The 19,873-nt window shown below is 43.4% G+C and overlaps 1 protein-coding gene across 2 annotated transcripts in view; it reads right to left on the bottom strand.

The window, feature by feature from the left end:
• LOC124605605 (threonylcarbamoyladenosine tRNA methylthiotransferase) overlaps nt 1-19,873 on the bottom strand; it is a 120,962-nt gene that overhangs the window by 23,583 nt on the left and 77,506 nt on the right. For both annotated transcript variants that reach the window (XM_047137401.1, XM_047137402.1), the window contains one exon: nt 12,165-12,353. In XM_047137401.1, the coding sequence (XP_046993357.1) occupies nt 12,165-12,353 (189 nt within the window). The remainder of the gene's footprint in view (nt 1-12,164; nt 12,354-19,873) is intronic.

Raw genomic sequence — 19,873 nt, 5'->3', positions numbered from 1 at the left:
AGGCTGGGATAATTTCAGCAGCAGAGAATGTGTTGTAAGGATAATTCCCATCTCCACAGTTCAGAGAAGCTGGTGATGGAGGGGAGAATCCAGGTAGTCCAGGTTGTGAAGCAGCCACTGAAATCAAGCATGTTATGTTCAGCTGCATGTTGTGTCACAGGGTGGTCTAACATGCTCTTGGCTGTAGTTTGGCAGTGTCTGTTCAACCTGGTGGACAGCTGGCTGGTAGTAATACCAATATATAAATGGCTGCTTTCCATGTGACATGGCCTCTGTTGAGGTAGGATTAGCCTGTGACAGAACTGGAATAGGAAGTGCTGGGTGGGTGGACTGGACTGATCTTGCACCGGGGTGTTTCACAGGGATATTATCCTTGCGGAAGGGAGTTGGGATTGGAAATAGTATAGAGATGGACTAGGATGTTATGGAGGTTGGAAGGGCAACAAAACACCACTTTAGGAGTTGTGGTAAGGATCTTGGGTAGGATGCTCCTCATTTCAGAAGGTGGTGATAGGTAATCAAAGCCCTAACGAAGGATGTGGTTCAGTTGTTCCAGTCTGAGGTGGTATCTGGAGATGAGGGAGGCACTCCTTTGTAGCTGCTTCTTGTGGGTGCTGGGAGAATTGGGGGTGTGTGAGGAAATGGAATGTGAAATCTGTTTGCAGACTAGGTCTGGGGGATAGTGCCTGTTTTTGAGGGCCTTTGCAACAACTTCAGCATACTGGGCAAGGGAGTTCTTGTGAATGCAGATATGCCATCCCCAGGTGGCCAGGCTGTATTGGAGGCGTTTTTTTTTTTGGGGGGGGGGGGGAGATGGCAGCTGTCAAAATGCAGGTACTGTTGGTGGTTGGGGTGTTTAATGTGTACAGAGGTCTAGATGGAGTCATAAGAGAGGAGATGGCCAATGTCCCAATGTCCAGGAAGGTGGCATGCTAGGTTCAAGAGTACCAGGTGAAGTGGATGGTGTTGGTGTGGTGGATGGTGGAAGGTGTTGAAGTTGTTAAGGAATACAGACACAGTGTCTTGGCTCTGAGTCCAGATCATCAAGATATCATCATCAATGAACATGTACCAGACCAGGGGTTTGGGGTTTTGAGAGACCAGGAAGGTTTCCTTTAGATGGCCCATAATAAGTTGGCATAAGAAGGTGCCATGCAGGTGCCCATGGCAGTTACATGGATTTGTTTGTATACCTTCCCTTCAAAAGACAAGTAGTTGTGTGTTTTAGAATGAAGTTAGTAAGGTGAATGAAGAATGAGGTAGTGGGTCTGGAGTCTGAAGGACATTGTGAAAGATAGTGTTCAATAGCAACACAACCATGGGTATGAGGGATGTTAGTGTACGGGGAAGTGGCATTAACAGTTGTGAGTACGGACCCAGGAGATAAAAGGGTGGGGATGGTGGAGAGACAGTGAAGGGAGTGGTTGGTATATTTGACATGGGAGACTAGATTTTGGGCAACTGGTTGGAGGTATTGGTCAATGAGGGACAAAATTCTTTTAGTGGAGGCACAATAACCAGCTACAATGGGGCATCCAGGATTGTTCGGTTTGTGGATTTTGGGGAGCATGTATGAGGTGGGTGTGCCAGGTGTCATAGGGGTGATGAAGAAAATGGATTCAGGGGAGAGGTTCTGGGAAGGAGCAAAGGCTCGAAGCAGGGATTGGAGATTTTTCTGGACTTCCCCAGGTCTCTTCCTAACACCAGCCTTACAGAGGGAGAATGGACAGTCTTTTTTTCTGGTATGGGATCACTCTGACAGAGTTTATAGGTGAATTAAACAGATACCTATGGTCCAGTGGTAGCATCTCTAACTAGTAATGAAAATGTTCTCAGTCCCAGGTTCGAAACCCACCAACACTTCAAAGTGTGGTTCATAATCAGCAGTGGCGAAGACTACTGGCATAAGAAGTCACCCTCATTCTGCCAATGGCCTTGTTGAAGAGGATGGAAGAGTGGACAGAGGTTCAGGGCACTCTCTTGTGCTTGGGGTGGGAAACTGCCTCTAAAGGTGGAAGAATCAGCAATGATCAACAGCATGAGGATGCACAAGGCAATGGAAACCACAGCATCAAAGACACATAATATGTATCCACAGGACATGCAGCCTGTAATTGAAAAAGTGTCATGATGATCTCTCCAATGGCAAAAGATTCCAGAATAGTCCCCCATTCGGATCTCCAGGAGGAGACTGCCAAGGGGGAAGTGACCATGAGAAAAAGATTGAATAATCAATGAAAGGATAATGTTCTAGGAGTCAGGGCGTGAAATGTCAGAAGCTTGAATAAAGTTGGGAAGCTGGAATATCTGTAAAAGGAAATACAAAGACTCTGTCGAGGTATAGTAGGGGTCAGTGAAGTGAAATGGAAAGAAGACAAGGATGAAGATGAATGTAGGGTAATATCAACAGCACCAGAAAATGGTATAACAGGAGTAGGAATCCTTATGAATAGAAAGGTATGGCAAAGAGTGTGTTACAGTGAACAGTTCAGTGATAGGGTTGTTCTTGTCAGAAATGGTAGCAAACCAACACCGACAATGATAGTTCAGGTGTACATGCCGACGTCACAAGCTGAAGATGAAGAGACAGAGAAAGTATATGACGATACTGAAAGGGTAATACAGTGTGTAAAGGGAGATGAAAATTTAATAGTCATGGGCCACTGGAATGCAGTAGCAGAGGAAGGAGGAGAAGAAAAGGTTACAGGAGAATATGGGCTTGGCACAAGGAATGAGAGAGGAGAAAGACTATCTTCTGCAATAAATTTCTACTAGTAATAGCGAATACTCTGTTCAAGAATCACAAGAGGAGAAGATAAACTTGGAAAAGGCTGAGTGATATGGCAAGATTTCAGTTCGATAACATCATGGCCACAATTTCGAAAGCAGACACTGGAGTGTAAGGCGTAGTCAGGAGTAGATATAGACTCAGATCACAAAGTAGTAGTGATGAAGAGTAGGCTGAAGCTCAAGAGATTAGTCCGAAAGAATCAATATGCAAAGAAGTGGGATACAGAAGTACTAAGGAATGACGAGATACACTTGAATTTCTGTGAGGCTATAGATACAGCAATAAGGAATAGCTCAGCAGGTGGTAAAAATGAAGAGGAATGGACAGCTCTAAGGGAATGGACAAAGAAGGTAACTGCGAAGAAACCATGAGTAGCAGAAGAAATACTTCAGTTGATTGATGAAAGACGGAAGTACAAAACTGTTCAAGGAAACTCAGGAATACAGAAATATAAGTCGCTGAGAATGAAATAAATAAATAAATAGAAAGTGCAGGGGGGCTAAAACGAAATGGCTGCATGAAAAATGAAAAGAAATAAAAAAAAGAAATGATTGTCGGAAGTTCTGGCTCAGCATATAGGAAAGTCAAAACCACCTTTAGTGACTTTAAAAGCAAGGATGGTAACGTTAAGGGTGCAATGGGAATCCCACTCTTAAATGCTGAAGAGAGTGCAGATAGGTGGAAAGCGTACATTGAAGGCCCTTCATGAGGGTGAAGATTTGTCTGATGTGACAGAAGAGCAAACATGAGTCAATTCAGAAGAGATAGGGGATCCAGAATTAGAATCAGAATTTAAGAGAGCTCTGGAGGACTTAAGATCAAATAAGGCAGAAGGGATAGATGACATTCTATCAGAATTTCTAAAATCATTGGCGGAAGTGGCAACAAAACAACTATTCAAGTTGGTGTGTAGAATGTATGAGTTTGGCGACATACCATATGACTTTCGGAAAAATATCATCCACATAATTCCGAAGACTTCAAGAGCTGACACGAGTGAGAATTGTCACACGATCCAAGATGCTGACAAGAACAATATACAAAAGAATGGAAAAGAAAACTGAAGATGTGCTAAATGATGATCAGTTTGGCTTTAGAAAAGGTAAAGGCACAAGACAGGCAATTCTGACATTGTGGTTGATAATGGAAGCAGGACTAAAGAAAAGTCAAGACACGTTTATAGGATTTGTCAACCTGGAAAAAGCATTCGACAATGTAAAATGGTGCAAGGTGCTCGAAATTCTGAGAAAAATAGGTGTAAGCTATAGGGAGAGATGGGTAATATATAATATGTACAAGAGACAAGAGAGAATAATAAGAGTGCACCGCCACGAACGAAGCACTTGGATTAAAAAAGAGTGTAAGACAAGGATGTAGTTTTTCCCCCTACTGTTCAATTTCTATATCAAAAAAGCAATGATGGAAATTAAAGAAAGGTTCAGGAGGGGAATTAAAATTCAAGGTGAAACGACATCAATGATATGATTCGCTGATGACATTGCTATCCAAAGTGAAGAAGAATTACACAATATGCTAAATGGAATGAACACTCTAATGAGTACAAAATATGGATTGACTGTGAATCGAAGAAAGATGAAAGTAATGAGAAGTAGCAGAAATGAGAACAGCATGAAACCTGCAATCAGGATTGATGGTCACGAAGTAGATGAAGTTAAGGAATTAGGCAGCAAAATAACCAATGAAGGACAGAGCAAGGAGGACATCAAAAGCAGACTAGCACTGACAAAAAGGGCATACCTGGCCAAGAGAAGTCTACTAATATCAAACATATGCCTTAATTGGAGGAAGAAATTTCTGAGAATGTATGTCTGGAGCATAGCATTGTATGGTAGTGAAACATGGACTGTGGGAAAATTAGAATAGAGGAGAATTGAAGCATTTGAGATGCAGTGCCAAAGGTAAATGTTGAAAATTAGGTGGACTGATAAGGTAAGAAATGATGATAGTCTGCGCAGAATCAGAGAGAAAAGGAATATGTGGAAAACACTGACAAGGAGAAGGGACAGGATGATAGGCCATTTGTTAAGACATCAGGGAAGGATTTCCATAGCACTAGAGGAAGCTGTAGAGGGAAAAACTATAGAGGAAGACATAGATTGGAATACATCCAGCAAATAACTGAGGATGTAGGTTGCAAGTGTTATGGCTTATGGCACAAGAGAGGAATTCGTGGCATTCGTTGCAGGCTGCATCAAGCCGTCAGAAGACTGACTAAAAAAAAAAAAGCTTGGTTGTCACTAGCATTTGTAGCAACACATTGTCTATGGTTGTCCTTTCTTCCGCTGAAAGGCTGGTGCTTTACGAAGGGACCTGGGGAGGATTGGTTTTGTTTAGGGTTCAAAAACAACTACGGTGATATGCACGTATGTCAGAACCGTAGAACACGAAGACAAAGGGAGGAGTTAAAAATGACTGCATGTTATGCCCAACTGACGGATGGAAAGACAACTAAAAACAGGGATGTGGAGAAAAGGCTATATAAGATGCCATAGAGAAATGGAGGTTCTGAACTAAAGATTAAGTGTCCTTTGCCATATTTCTATGACAGATAAAAAGTGAAACGTGGTCAAAATCCTGTGCATCGTTCTCTGAAACAGCCGATAGCTCAGGTGGGAAACACAATGGTAATGTAAGTGGTTAAAGAAAAGGGCATTTCATCAGAAAATGGCAGTCTGTCAAAGGTTGAGGGCAATGAGCACAAAGTTGTGGGGGGGCACCACTAAAAATTGGCAATGGCTACAAAGACAGTGCACAATACAAAACCTACCTAAAATGATGTCCTCATGGTGAGAGGGCCGAGAGAAGGTCGTCCATGCTGTGGGGAGAAGGTTAATTCCCTGGAGCTTGTTCCCATGAAGAGAGGACAAGTGGAGTGGTGATGTCAGAGTAACACCACCTGCTAACAGACGGCAACACAGAGGTCATCAGAGGGAATGGAAGAACCAGTGGGCCGAAGTATGAGGACTGCAGCCTTGGAAGCAGTCACGGTGGCCTCATTTCCTGTTTGACCGATGTGACCAGGAACCCACATAAACATCACAGTGGCTCTGTCATGAGTGAGCGCAAGTGACAGCTTTCCTGGATCCGTTGCACTAAGGGATGGACAGTGTACAGCACATAGACGTTTTGAAGGGCACTGAGAAAGAGCACATAGACACTTTGAAGGGCACTGAGAAAGTTGGAGCAGAAGACACAATTAAAAAGGCAGTGCTGCCAGATGTACTGCATAGCCTGATACAGGGTGAAGAGATCTGCTTTAAATACAGAGCAGTGTTCCGGAAGCTCATACCGAAATACATCAGTGCCAATGGCAAAGGCACACCCGATACCATGGTCAGTTCAAGAGCCATCAGTGCACACAAAGTTATTATCGCGAAGTTCCATGTGCAGGTCATGAAACTAATGATGATAGGGCGAGGGTCGAACAGTGTCCTTAAGATGCAAATGAAGGCAAAGGTGAATAAGGGTCGCTGCACGAAGCCAAGGTGGTGAAGGATTCACACCCATCAGGAAAGTGGCAGGTAGCCTGAAATTAAGCTGCCGGAGCAAGAGCTGAAAGCAAACTCCAGGAGGTAACAGAGAAGAGGGACGCGCCCCACACTAGTCATCAAAGGAATCATTGAAGGAGGAGGAATAGGATGGGTGGCCAGGCATGGCAGACAAACAGCATGCATATCTGTTGAAAGTCACGGTGGTATGGCAGTGGTAGTTTGGCAGCTTCTGCATACAGACTCTCAACCAGGCTATTATAAAAGATGCCAGTGGCCAAACGGATGCCATGATGGTGGATAGTATTCAGACATGCAGGAGGGACACACGTGCAGATGCAGAAATGAAATACCCACAGTCTGGTTTTGAACGGACAAGGGACTGGTACAAACGGAGGAGGGTGGTTCAATCTGCTCCTCAGGTAGTGCCATTGAAGACACATAGGACATTGAGGGAACGCGTAAAGCGGGCTGACAGGTAACCAAGAAAGATTCCTATCGAGCATGACCCCAGGAAATTTGTAGTTTCAATGTAGGAAAAAGAGCAACAGGCCCATGATGTAAAGACGATGGAAGAAACAAATAGCATTGCCAAAAATTCATACAAATGGTTTTGTCAGTGGAAAAATGAAAGCCAGTGCCTGTGCTCCATAATATAAGGTGATCAAAACATCACTGAAGACACTGCTCAAGGAGACAAGTCTGTGGAGAACTGCAATAGACTGCAAAATTGTCAACGAAAAGGGAGCCAGAGATGCTCACGGGAGACAGGCCATTATAGGGATCATGGTGATAGCAAAAAGATGACGCTCAGGACGGAACCCTGAGGCACACGGTTTTCCTGGATAAAGGTGTCCGACAAGGCAGAACCACACATACCATGAAAACTAAATCTTTTAAAAATTCCTGAAGGAAATGGGGCATGCGGCCATGGAAGCTGCATATGCAGAGTATGGAGGATACCAGTCCTCCAGCAGGTGTCATAGGCTTTCTTCAAATTGAAAAGCATGGACACAGTCTGGTATTTCTGCAGAAAACCATTCAGGACATGGATTGACAAAGAGATGAGATGATCAACTGTAGAACGGCACGCTAAAAATCCACACTGTGCAGTGGTTAGTAAATTGCAAAATTCAGGTCAACATACCAGCCAGGCATGATTCACATGTTCCATAACCTTGCAAACCTAGCTGGTGAGAGAAACAGGGCAGTAGCTAGAAGGAAGTTGTTTGTCCTTGCCGAGTTTAAGTATGAGTATGACAGTGGCTTCATGCCAGCATCTGGGAAACAAGCATTCTACCCAGATGCGATTGCACATATGAAGGAGAAAGTGCTTGCCCGCAAGGGTATTGTTCTGCAACATCTGAATGTGAACATCGTCCAGCCCGGGGGCGGAGGATCAAGTTGAAGTGAGAGCATGAACTACTCCCGCATAGTAAAAGCGGCATAGTAGCACTCACGATTCTGAGAAAAGAAGGGTATCGGCAGAGCCTCCTCGACTCATTTCTGATGGAGGAAGGCAGGGTGATACTGCATGGAGCTCGATATCTCGGCAAAATAGCAGCCCAAGGTGTTAGAGATAGCAGTTGGGTCCACACTATGACATGGTCTGCTACTGTTAGGCCAGAAATTGGGGAATAGACCTCAGTTCCAGAGAGCCATCAGAGGCTTACCCACATGAAGGAAGAGGGAGTAGAACTGTTATGAGAACTAGTAAACGAAATCCCGCTAGCTTTTTTGCTGCCCCGAAGGACTCAATGACACTGTCCACGCTGTTTATAACAAATGCAGTTTACCATCGTAGGATGATGGTTAAAAATGCGGAGAGCACGTCTCTGTGCACAAATTGCATCGCGGCACGCCTCAGTTCACCATGGGACTGGGACACAGCGCGATGAAGAGGAAGTGCTGAAGATAACACGCCTGATTTCAATGGCTGCTTCCTCCCTGATGATACATCCATACTGCTAGGAGCTTTTTCCTTTAAAAAAAAAAAAAAAAAAAAAAAAAAAAAAAAAAAAAAAAAAAAAAAAAAAGAACTCCTGAAAACTTCTCTTAAAACAACTTAGGGAACTATGCAAATGACTTGTGCAGAGCCTTGCTTGGCACTGGGCAGCACACGCCCCAGGGGTTGTCTTTTAACAACTGTTTCGCCTTAACAGTTGTCCCCCCCCTCCCCCCAATCAGTAAGTTGTACACCTTGAGAATGAACATAATATATAAGTTTGGGCTACTCTTGGGATCTATATGGTTACGCTAAGATCTCCACTCCTTGTAACACATGTAGTTGTTGAAGCATGCGCAAAGATCACAGTGACAGACAGCCGGCAGCACTAATCAATCGCCATCCTCATCAACACATTATTGCCAAATGAATACTCTGCATATGTTGGTTGAGTATACTACTTTAGGTGCTTGCCATCTGGAACAATCCAGGGGGTATACGCTGTTTATCATGTGCCAGGGAAGATTTTTATTCTTTCTTCTATGTTTTTCAGCTATTGATACTTAGTACTGAAAGTAATTATTGTTAAGTTCGAGTCTCTCCTTTCTGGCTCCCCTCCCCCTCTTATACTCGTTTAAAACAACTACTATTTCTCCCAATGTCCTTTATTGTCTATACATGAGCAAATTTTCAATTACTCTAACACAGTTTTATTCCTACTGTGCATCTTTTATCTAAGTCATACTCCCATGGAAGGAATTTTTGTTGTTTTCTGCTCATTTGTAAGATTCACTGTGTTCATTACAATTTATTCAATATAAATTTTAATTTTTATACTGTATATGAATAACAATCTCCTCAGACATAACAGAATGGGTGGAAGATCGGTTACTACAAAAGAACTGCGCACACACAGACAGACACACACACACACACACACACACACACACACACACACATTCTTTCTTTGAAACTGAATTTCTCTTTGATTAAAGGAGGACAGAAATACAATTTTTGTGGGTAAAAATCTAGAAGGGGATGGAAAAAATAACAATGCTCTCTTTTGTTCCAGGATCACAAACAAGCATGACGTTATTGCTGGCTCAACGGAAATGGGTGCTAAAGTGTTACTGGAAAAAAGAGAGTGTCAGTGAGGTACGATCACACTGGAGGGTTGAATTTGGAACATCACCACCTACAAGGGCAACAATTACAAGAATTCAAGATAAGTTTGACATCACAGGAACATTGCAGGATATGAAGAAGAGACACTGCGGAAGAAAGAGATGTTCAACAGACAATGAAAGCATTGATGCAGTGATCCAGGTGTACATGCAATCCCAAAAGAAATCTGTGAGGCAAAGCTCTCGTTGACTGGGATCTGCAAAAGCAGTGTTCATAAAATTTTGCAGGCTCAGAAATTTAAGCCTTACACCTTGAGATTTTTATATGCTCTTAAGAAGGACGATCCCAATAGATGATGTGAATTTGCTGAGTGGTTCATTAACAGATGTGAAGAAGAGCAATGTTTTCAAGATCTGATTTTTTGGTCAGGTGAAGCCTCGTTTAAACTTAATGGAACAATTAACTGCTACAACTGCATGTACTGGAATAGTGAGAATCCATACGTAACTGAGGAAGGGCATTTTAATCTATGAGTAGTATCAGTCTGGTGTGGTCAGTCTTCTACAGGGTTAATCGGGCTGTACATCTCTGAGAACACTGTCACAGATGACTCTACTTAGAAATGTTCTTTATGATAACTCCTGGTCTTAATGATTTTTTGGAAAATGAAGATTATTACTTTCAACAGGATGGGGTGCCACCTCACTTTCGCAATGTTGCGAGGGCATTTCTCAATCAAAAATTCTCTATCAGATGCACAGGATGAAGAGGGAGTGGCGAGTTTCCATCTCAATCTCTAGACATCTATCTGTAGGGTACTCTCAAGAACAGAGTTTACACTGCATGGCCAGAAAAACTGGATGATTTTAAAGAGCAAATTGAGCAAACCTGCGATGCTACTTCAAATGGAACAATACAATTGGCATATTGTTCTGTTCTAAGTCGTTGACAGTATATTGTGGTGGAAGGAGGCCGTTGAGTAATTAGAGCGTATGAAGGTTATTTTCTTTCTTTCTCCTCAAGATGAGCCGCTTTAGTTCCAGCAGGGGCCCTTTAAGACTGATACAATACTTTTTGCCAAAGAGGGAGGGATGGGGCAAGGAGGGAGGGGGAGGGGGAGGGAGAGGGAGAGGGAGAGGGAAAGAGAGAAGGGAAGGCGCTACAGCACGAGAAATGAGGAGAAAAATACTGCAATACCTCAGGGCCCCACGTTTGCCCCTGACATATCCATGAAAATGTTTTGGGCCCTCTTGAAGGGGGTATCTCTTTGTAATTCACATACCAATCCTCTTTAATCATTTTGCACGCAGCATCAATGTTTTTTGGAACAACAAGCAATCTCGGTCGACTTCCAAGAGATTCATCATTGACATAATGGCCTTACTCAGCAGCATTGCTTTGCTCAACACCACCTTCAGAAAAGTGTGTTTACAACTTAAAATAAAGAATTACAAAAATCACACTCAGCAGCCAGAGACAGTGTGTGTGTGTGTATGCGTGCGTGCGTGTGTGTGTGTGTGTGTGTGAATTGTATTTGCATGAAAGTGTGTGTGCATATGTTATTTTATTCAGAAGAAGGCTTTTTGGCCAAAAGCTTAATTTTTTAGCGATATTTTTGTTGTGCCTGTCTGCGACTCTATATCTCCACTATGTGGTGAATATCAATCTATCCTTTTCATGGCGTTGTCATTATTCTGTCCTGGATTTTCCGTTGTTTGAATGAAATTTTCATTTTTTCATGTCACTGTTTCTTTAAATGCTCTCTGTAAACAACAACATAACTAACTACTGAAATGCCATTGATTTAACAACAGCAAATGATGAATTTCAGAACAATAGTGATGCCAGGTCTCAATAGTCCTGTCTAGAGGTCATTTGTAAAAAGCTCATAATTTCTCGTATCACACTGGAATGAAACTACTTTATAATAGAAAATATTGTTTCTATCTTCTATCACTACCAGGTAACTTTCATATCTTATGTGCTATGGTCTTTAATTTATGCTTGTGCTGGAGAAAACACTGTGCAATAATCTATAGACAGTTTTCTCCTCTGCTGTTTTATCACATAGAACATATGGAATACTTTGGAGCAAAGGAGATCATTCAACAAATAGCAGAAGCACTGAGTTATCAACAAGCACAGTTTTTCCAGAACTTTCCTTACTAAAATTAAAACATGTGGAATATTATTCCATTGTCAGTGCGTTACTGCAAATTTCTTTGGAGAGCACATGAGGCAAATCATGGTATTCCATCCTGGATTTTCCATTGGTTACATAATGCTTTAATGATGTAGCAACACAACTGTATTGGAATTTTCATATTATACTACAGATTGATTATGGTCAATTTATGGCCACTGGATAATCTAGGTTCTCTTAACACATTTTCCTGGCTAATATATTAATAAATATGGCCCATATCTACATACATCTAAGATCCACAGTATCATTCATTATCACCAAAATAAAACTGAGGAGCTGTTTATGGCAACAGCAAAATGGCTTCTAAGAAACAATATTTTAAAAATGATTTCCATAAGATATTTTCATTACAGAAGGATCAACTATATCCACGCTTAAGAATGCATTTTGTATCAACTCTTAGTAAATACAATACACACAGTTACAAATTCACCTATGAATACACGAGGGAAATGAACTGCAGGCAAATTTTGTTGTATTAACACTGTTTCACTGTTTCCAGTTAAACAAACAAAAAATACTAAATTTAAACATAATTTACAGAACTTCAGATAAAATATGGAGCCATGACATCTGCTATTACTTTACCTGGCGAATAACTTGCCAGCTCGCCTCTTGCATGTTTTGTCTTGCAGTAAGTGCACTGATTTAAACAACCAGTGTTAATAGGTATTATTTCTATAAGTGGGTTTTTCCGTATTTTGGGAAGCAGTAAAGAAGCTCCACCTTTTTTCTTGCCACCTTCTTTCTTTTGTCCTAATAATCTTACTGAGTGCCCTGCAAGAAAGCAAGCAAATGGTGAAACTATTTGATATGCATGACATAAAATGTTTGATTCAAAATATGAAATTAGACACACACCAGTAGTAGTTTTCAGAACTGCACAGGAGCACTGGACTCAAATAGTATAAGTATAGACTGCAAAAAAACTATATAGTAAATGATTTGTTTGATTACAGGTGAAATTCTTCATACTGACTCATTATTGTAGTTTGTGTTTTTATCTCCATAATTTGTATTCCATGATCCTCATTCATGAACAGAATATTAACTGCTGAACAGTCACTATTACTGTCAATTTCAAAGCTGTCAACAACTAGTGGGAATTTTCAATTAGGTATATTTTCAGTTTAAAATATTATGTGATTACCCAGGTCACTAAATTAAAGTAATGCTGTAGTACTGAATTTATATACTGCTGCTTTCTCTAAAGACAGGCTGTCCAAATTTTTATTTTTGTAATTTTGTAAGCAAGTGAGTTGTCAGTGGCAAATACACACACCAAAAAAGTTTTGCATCACCTCAGATCAGAGTGTTCCAGAACCTGTACAGAAAATTGGAATAGAGATCACCATAAACATCATTTCCGCCCTTTATATTGCTCATGAAAACCTCACATCGCATGTTGTACCACTGTACAGTGAGACCTTCAGAGGTGGTGGTCCAGATTGCTGTACACACCAGTACCTCTAATACCCAGTAGCATGACCTCTTGCATTAATGCATACCTGTATTTGTCATGACATACTATCCACAAGTTCATCAAGGCACTGCTGGTCCAGACTGCTCCACTCATCAACGGTGATTCAACGTAGATCCCTCAATGTGGTTGGTGGGTCACGTCGTCCGTAAACAGCCCTTTTTTAATCCATCCCATGCATGTTTGATTGGGTTCATGTCTGGAGAAAATGCTGGCCACTTTAGTCGAGCGATGTCATTATCCTGAAGGAAGTCATTCACAAGATGTGCACGATGAGAGCACAAATTGTCGCCCATGGAGACAAATGCCTTGCCAATACGCTGCAGATATGGTTACATTATCGGTCGGAGGATGGCATTCACGTATCATACAGCCGTTACAGCGCCTTCCATGACCACCAGCGGTGTACTTCGGCCCCACATAATGCCACTCCAAAACAGTAAGGAACCTTCACCTTGCTGCACTCACTGGACAGTGTGTCTAAGGCATTCAGGCTGACCAGGTTGCCTCCGAACACGTCTCCTGCAAAGATGGACCTTGCCATGAACGTCGGGAATGAAGTTGCACATCATGCAGCCTACTGCGCACAATTTGAGTCGTAACACGACATCTTGTGGCTGTACGGAAAGCATTATTCAACATGGTGGTGTTACTGTCAGGGTTCCTCCAAGCCATAATCCGTAGGTAACGGTCATCCACTGCAGTAGTAGCCCTTGGGCGGCCTGAGCGACGCATGTCATCGACAGTTCCTGTCTCTCTGTATCTCCTATATGTCTGAACAACATCGCTTTGGTTCACTCCAAAACACCTGGAAATTCCCTTGTCGAAAGCCCTTCCTGGCACAAAGTAACACTGCAGATGCGATCAAACTGCAGTATTGACTGTCAAGGAATGGTTGAACTACAGACAACGCGAGCCGTGTACCTCCTTGTTGATGGAATGACTGGAACTGATCGGTTGTCGGACCCCCTCTCTCTAATAGGTACTGCTCATGCATGCCTGTTTACATCTTTGGACGGGTTTAGTGACATCCCTGAACAGTCGAAGGGACTGTGTCTGTGATACAATGATGATGATGATGATGATGACGTGTCCCATACTCTGAGGAGCATAGAGGACGATGCAAGAGACCCGCACCGCTGTACTAGGCAAGATCCTTGTGGAGGTGGTTTGCCATTGCCTTCCTCTGACCGTAATGGGGATGAATGATGATGATGACACAACAACACCCTGTCATCTCTAGTCAGGAAAGACCCCGACCCCGCTGGGAGTCGAACCCGGGACCCCATGCGCGGGAAGCGAGAAGACTACCACAAGTCCACGAGCTGCAGACTTAGAAACATTTGATATGCAAACCACGAGTAACCCGGCAGATGTCAATACAGTAATCAAATTCTTGCAATATCCGTCCCAGCATGGCATCGTTGTCTGTGGCAGTCACTTCCCGTGTTCTCTCCCAGAGCTCTGCTACGTCACATGGTAGAGGCGGTACAAACACCAGATCTTTAATGTGTCCCCACAGAAAAAAGTCACAGAGTGGGGTCTAGTGACTGAGGAGGCCATTTCATGAAACAGCTGTCCCCTTCTGTTGCACGGCACCTGCACTCACCACGTTTGTGACTAGTGCTGACTATCAGCAAATTACTAAACTAAGCTGTGGTGGTAAACATGGAAGGAAGAAAGAAAGAAAGAAAAAAAAAATACAATATCCACAGTCAAAGTCTATCTTAAGGAGTTCTGGAAACTGGGGTGATGCATAACTTTTTTTGATGTGTGTAAATCAAATAAATACCTACATTCTGGGAGCTTTATTTGGAATCTTTGTTGCATATGGACTGAATAGCATACACTGTTGATATAAGATGTGTGTTATATGTGAAGATAATACTGAATACCCCCCTCCACCTCCCAGACACACACAAGCACACAAATAATATATTATTTTTTATACAGAATTCAAGAAATTATGTACTGCTATCCTGCTTTTTTCTTGCCCAGTCCCCATTCTTTCTGATTAGGTTTGACTGGAGTTGTTATTCTATACACTAGAAACTATTTTGTACTCTACTTTCAAACTATAAGCCTAGTAAAATAATTCTGAATGTGTGGTTTTAATTATTGTATAGGGGGAAAAATGACACAAACTCAACTGTCAACAGCTAAATAAGCAGAACACATTATCAGTGAAAAGTCAAGTTGAAATCTGTTTCAATAATGTGTTTCTACAACTAAAGCATTTATTACATTTTGTACAATAAGAAAATATTCAAGTCATAATCTTTTCTGACTAGCTTAAATGAGATCGTTATCTGGAAAAAAAAAGAGGATTTGACAGAAACCAGAATATTACAAGAAGTCCTCTGTTTACTATCACTGACCCCTCTCTCAACACTGCAAATTTGGAAGTACTTAACATATTGACCTACTTTTGCATATTTTTGCACACTCAAATCCAAACCCTTAAGTCTGACTTATTTTACACTGCAGACATCAGTGTCACATTCTTCAATGTGTGCTTCACAAATCTGTGCTTAGCAGTTCCCTCATCAAAAGCATGCCAGTCTTTAATGTAGGTGTTATAAACAATTATTTCAACAGTCTCCTTAATAAGGTGATACCCAAAGATTTTTGTCTCGTGTATCGGTTAACCTCTTGTACAGAAAGCTTTCTAAACTTGTTTCCTCTAAATTGCCATTTCTTGAAAATGCCTTTATGTTTTGCCATCTTCAATAAACACAACAAAACACAAGTAAACAAGCACTGCAAACGTAAGCATAACAACTACTCGCAATCACACTTTAACAAAACTAACCGCATGTTTGAAAGCGTGTTGATTACAAACGGCAGAAGCAAAAGAATACCAGCTGTTGCATTACAAGGAGAGCCAACACACTCGGGAGAAAAATCCCTAACGTGCAATGTAGGGGATATAAAGATCTAAAATATATGCAGAAAAGTGTGTGACAGAAAAGTGGGTGTGGCACATAAACAAGCGTGGTAGGAAAATGCTCTTTAAATGCTTGAAAACAATTTTTTTCAGCAAAACCCTTTTCAGAGTACTTAAATAAAACCTTAATCTATGATGAAAACCAAAAATTGATTTTTTTCGACCTGAACCACGGCATGGTCCCCTTAAGCTGACAAAGATGGGGAAGCCAAGTGAAGCAGGTGTTGAAGACCAGTCGCAGGAAGCGGTAAGTCTGCACTACATCTAGGTAAAGTTCTGAATGGGGATGGACAGTGCGATGATGACAGAAGCGCATGATGCAAGTTTTAGCGGTCGAAAACTGAAAGCTGTGAGTGAGGGCCCATGACTGCGCCTTCTGTACAGTTCCCTGCAGCTGGCGTTCAGCCACAACAATAGAAGAGGAGCAGAAGGAAATACAAAAACTGTCAGCAAATAGGAGGGGAGATACTGATAATCCTACTGCTAATGCAAGACCACTGATGGCAATTAAAAAGAGTGGAACACTCAGAACACAGCCCTGTGGGACCCCATTCTCTTGTATATAGGGTGCACTGTGGAAGCACCGACACGTACTCTGAAAGTGCAGAGTGACAAAAAGTTCTGCATAAGAATCGGGAGTGGGCCTCGGAGACCTGACTTGTGCAGAGTAGCGAGGATGTGGTGTTGCCAAGTGATATTGTAGGCCTTCGTGAGGTCAAAAGAGATGGCAGTAAGGTGTTGTCGGCAGGATAAAGCCGATTGAATGGCAGACTCCAGGTGCACCAAATTGTCGATGGTGGAGTGCCCTTGGCGAAAACCGTCTGGGGACGGAGCCAGAAGATCCTAAGACTCAAGAAGCCAACACAGCTGCCAGCTCACCATATGTGAGGCTGATAGCTATCAACATCTAGTGGGTTCTTACCAGGCTTTAGCACTGGGATGATAATACTTTCTCGCCACTGCGACGGGAATTTGCCATCGCTCCAGATGCAGTTGAAGACAACAAGGAAGTGGCACTGGGAATCTGCTGACAAGTGTTTCAACATTTGCGAATCGATTTGGTCTGGGCTAGGGGATGTGTCAGGGCAGTCAGCAAGTGCACTGATAAATTTCCACTCACTGAAGGGAGCATTATATGGCTCAGGGTGGCATGGAGGAAAAGAGAAGTCATTCCATCCACTGTTTGAGGATGCGAAAGGCAGTTTGGTAATTCTCAGGCACAGAGATGTGAGCATAATGCTCAACAACACACTCTGCAATTATGTCTGGATCAGCAGATACAGCTCAATCTGTGGAAATTCCAGGTACACCTACAGGGGTCTGATAGTCGTAAAGTTGGTGGAGCTTCGACCAAACCTGGGAGTGGGAGGTTTGTGTTCCAATGGTGGAGACATAGCATTCCCAACACTCTTGCTTCCTTTGATGTGGAGGCGAACCTGGGCATGGACTCGTTTGAAGGCAATAAGGTTCTCCAGGGAGGGGTGACACTTACGACGTTGGAGGGCCAGCCTACAGTCTCTAATGGCCGCAGCGATTTCAGCCAACCACCAAGGCACTGACTCCTGCTGGGGGCATCCGGAAGAACAAGGGATTGCCAATTCAGCTGCGGCAATAATGGTATTAGTGATGGTATGACTCATATCATCGACAGTGGCATGCAATGGAAGGTCAAAGGTGGTAGTGGATGTGAAAGTGTCCCAGTCAGCCTTGGGAAGGGCCCACCTGGGCAAGTGTTGAGGTGAGGGATGGTGGGGTAGGGACAGGATGAGTGGAAAGTGGTCACTACCACACAAGTTGTTACGTGCACTCCAGTGGATAGATGGGAGAAGGCTAGGACTGCAAACTGCGAGATCAATGGCCGAATATGTGCCATGTGCCACATGTGGGGGCACCTGTATTAGGAGGCAAAGGTCAAGTTGAGTTAGTAGGTCCTCAATGTCTTTGCCGTGGCTAGTAACCTTGGCTCCATCCCACAATGGGTTACGGGCGTCAAAATCACCCAGAAGGAGAAATGGTGGGGGGAGTTGCGAAATGAGTGCAGCCAATACATGGGATGGTGTGTCACCATCTGGAGGGAGCTAGATGTTACACATGGCTAATTTCCTGCATTGTCCTCATACTGACAGCCACAGCTCCTAAAGGTGTTTGAAGGGGTACAAGTTTGCTACAGACAGAGGTAAGGACAAAGATGCAAACTCCACCTGACGGTCTGCCACAGACAGTATGGTTTTTGTAGTACCCCCGATAGCCACAAAGGGTGGGGATCCGTATTGCAGGAAACCAGGTTTTCTGAAGGACAATGCAAAATGCAGGTGTAACGCTTAAAAGTTGATGTAACTCAGCCAGGTGGGAGAAAAAACTGTCGTAGTTCCACTGGAGGTCGATCACCTGCCGCCACCGGCTGAGTGTTGGCATCCAATACCATTCCATCCTAGGCATCAGCGAGATCTAGGTCCTCAGGGGATGCCAGAATATCCACCTTGTCCTCAGACACAGAGCTGTGGGGCAGTGCTGGTGCGGGGGCCACTGTAGGCTCGTTTTCCTTAGTGGACTTCTTCTTTGGTGGTTAGCCCTCTCGTTGTTCCTTAGGGGCTTGCTGGGAGGGTTTTTTGGAAGTAGCTTCAGGGACAGTGGAAGACTGTGAAGCCCTTTGACCAGCAGCCAATGGCTCTTTCAGCCACTGGTTGGTGTCCACTTGGCAACTGGGGCAGGTGGGGGGCGTGGAAGGTAGAGTCCCAAGGGAACCATTCCGGTTGAGAGGAGCTAGAGGAGGCTGTTTCTTCTCCAGCTGGGGTGGGGATCAATGTTCTCAGCAATTTGGGAGGGGGGGGGGCACATGTTCCCAAAGTTGAAGCTTTTCCACTCATTTTGGAGTACCAGGCAGTCCGGTGAGCAGGGAAGTGATGTTCTCCACAGTTCAGAGAGGTGGGAGGAGGCACACATGGAGTATTCAGATGCAGCGATTGTCTGCAGTCTCCAATGTGGCATTGCATTGCACCAGGAGAACATGTGCCTGAATTTTCAGCACTTAAAAGTACTGCATAGGGGGAGGATTATGAGGTTTGGCGTCACAGCAGTATACTATCACCCTGAACTTTTCAGGTAACGAATCACCCTCAAAGGTCAAGATGAAGGCACCAGTAACAACCCTATTGTCTTTGGCTCCCTTGTAAATGCACTGGACGAAATGAACACCCCATCGTTCTAAATTGGCACACAGCTCATCATCAGTCTGCAACTGGAGGTCACTATGAAAAATAATTCCCTGGACCATGTTGAGGCTTTTATGGGGAGTGACCAAAACACAAATATCACCCAGCTTGTCACAAGCGAGTAACACCCGGGACTGGGTGGGGAATGCTGTCTGAATCAAACTGACCCACTGTGCATTTTGGACAGTACTGTCACTTCCCCAAACTTATCCTCCAAGCAGAGGCTTCGTATCCAGAAAAGAGTTCCTATCAGTTCTGCTGCACACTAAGTAACAAGGCGAATATGGATGGATCCTGTCGTTCTGAAGCCTTACGTTCCTCTCAGGGTGTTGCTGGGGTGGGGAACAATTTGGGGTCACACCTGTCAGCATTGAAATCAACCTTTCCTTTCGGTCCCCAGAAAAAGATGACTTGTTCCACTTCATTGTGGGTCATCCGCCCTGATGCCACCCACTCTGATAAGGGGCTTTCCCCACAGGCACCACCCAGCCACAGCAAAGGCCACCTGGCATGATGGCCATTGCTGGGAGTCCTGATGACACAGGAAGACAGGCAGCTACTCCTTGGCATACATGGGGAGTTTACAGCTAAGGCATCAGCAGCATGATCCCTGTGTTGTCAGGGGGCTACCACCAAATGGTTACATGCAGGCCCCACC

This window comes from Schistocerca americana, chromosome 3, assembly GCF_021461395.2.
Source record: "Schistocerca americana isolate TAMUIC-IGC-003095 chromosome 3, iqSchAmer2.1, whole genome shotgun sequence".
Classification (NCBI taxonomy): Eukaryota; Metazoa; Arthropoda; class Insecta; order Orthoptera; family Acrididae; genus Schistocerca; species Schistocerca americana.
The sequence above is the reverse complement of the archived record's forward strand: the minus strand, read 5'-3'. Positions and strand labels throughout refer to the sequence as shown.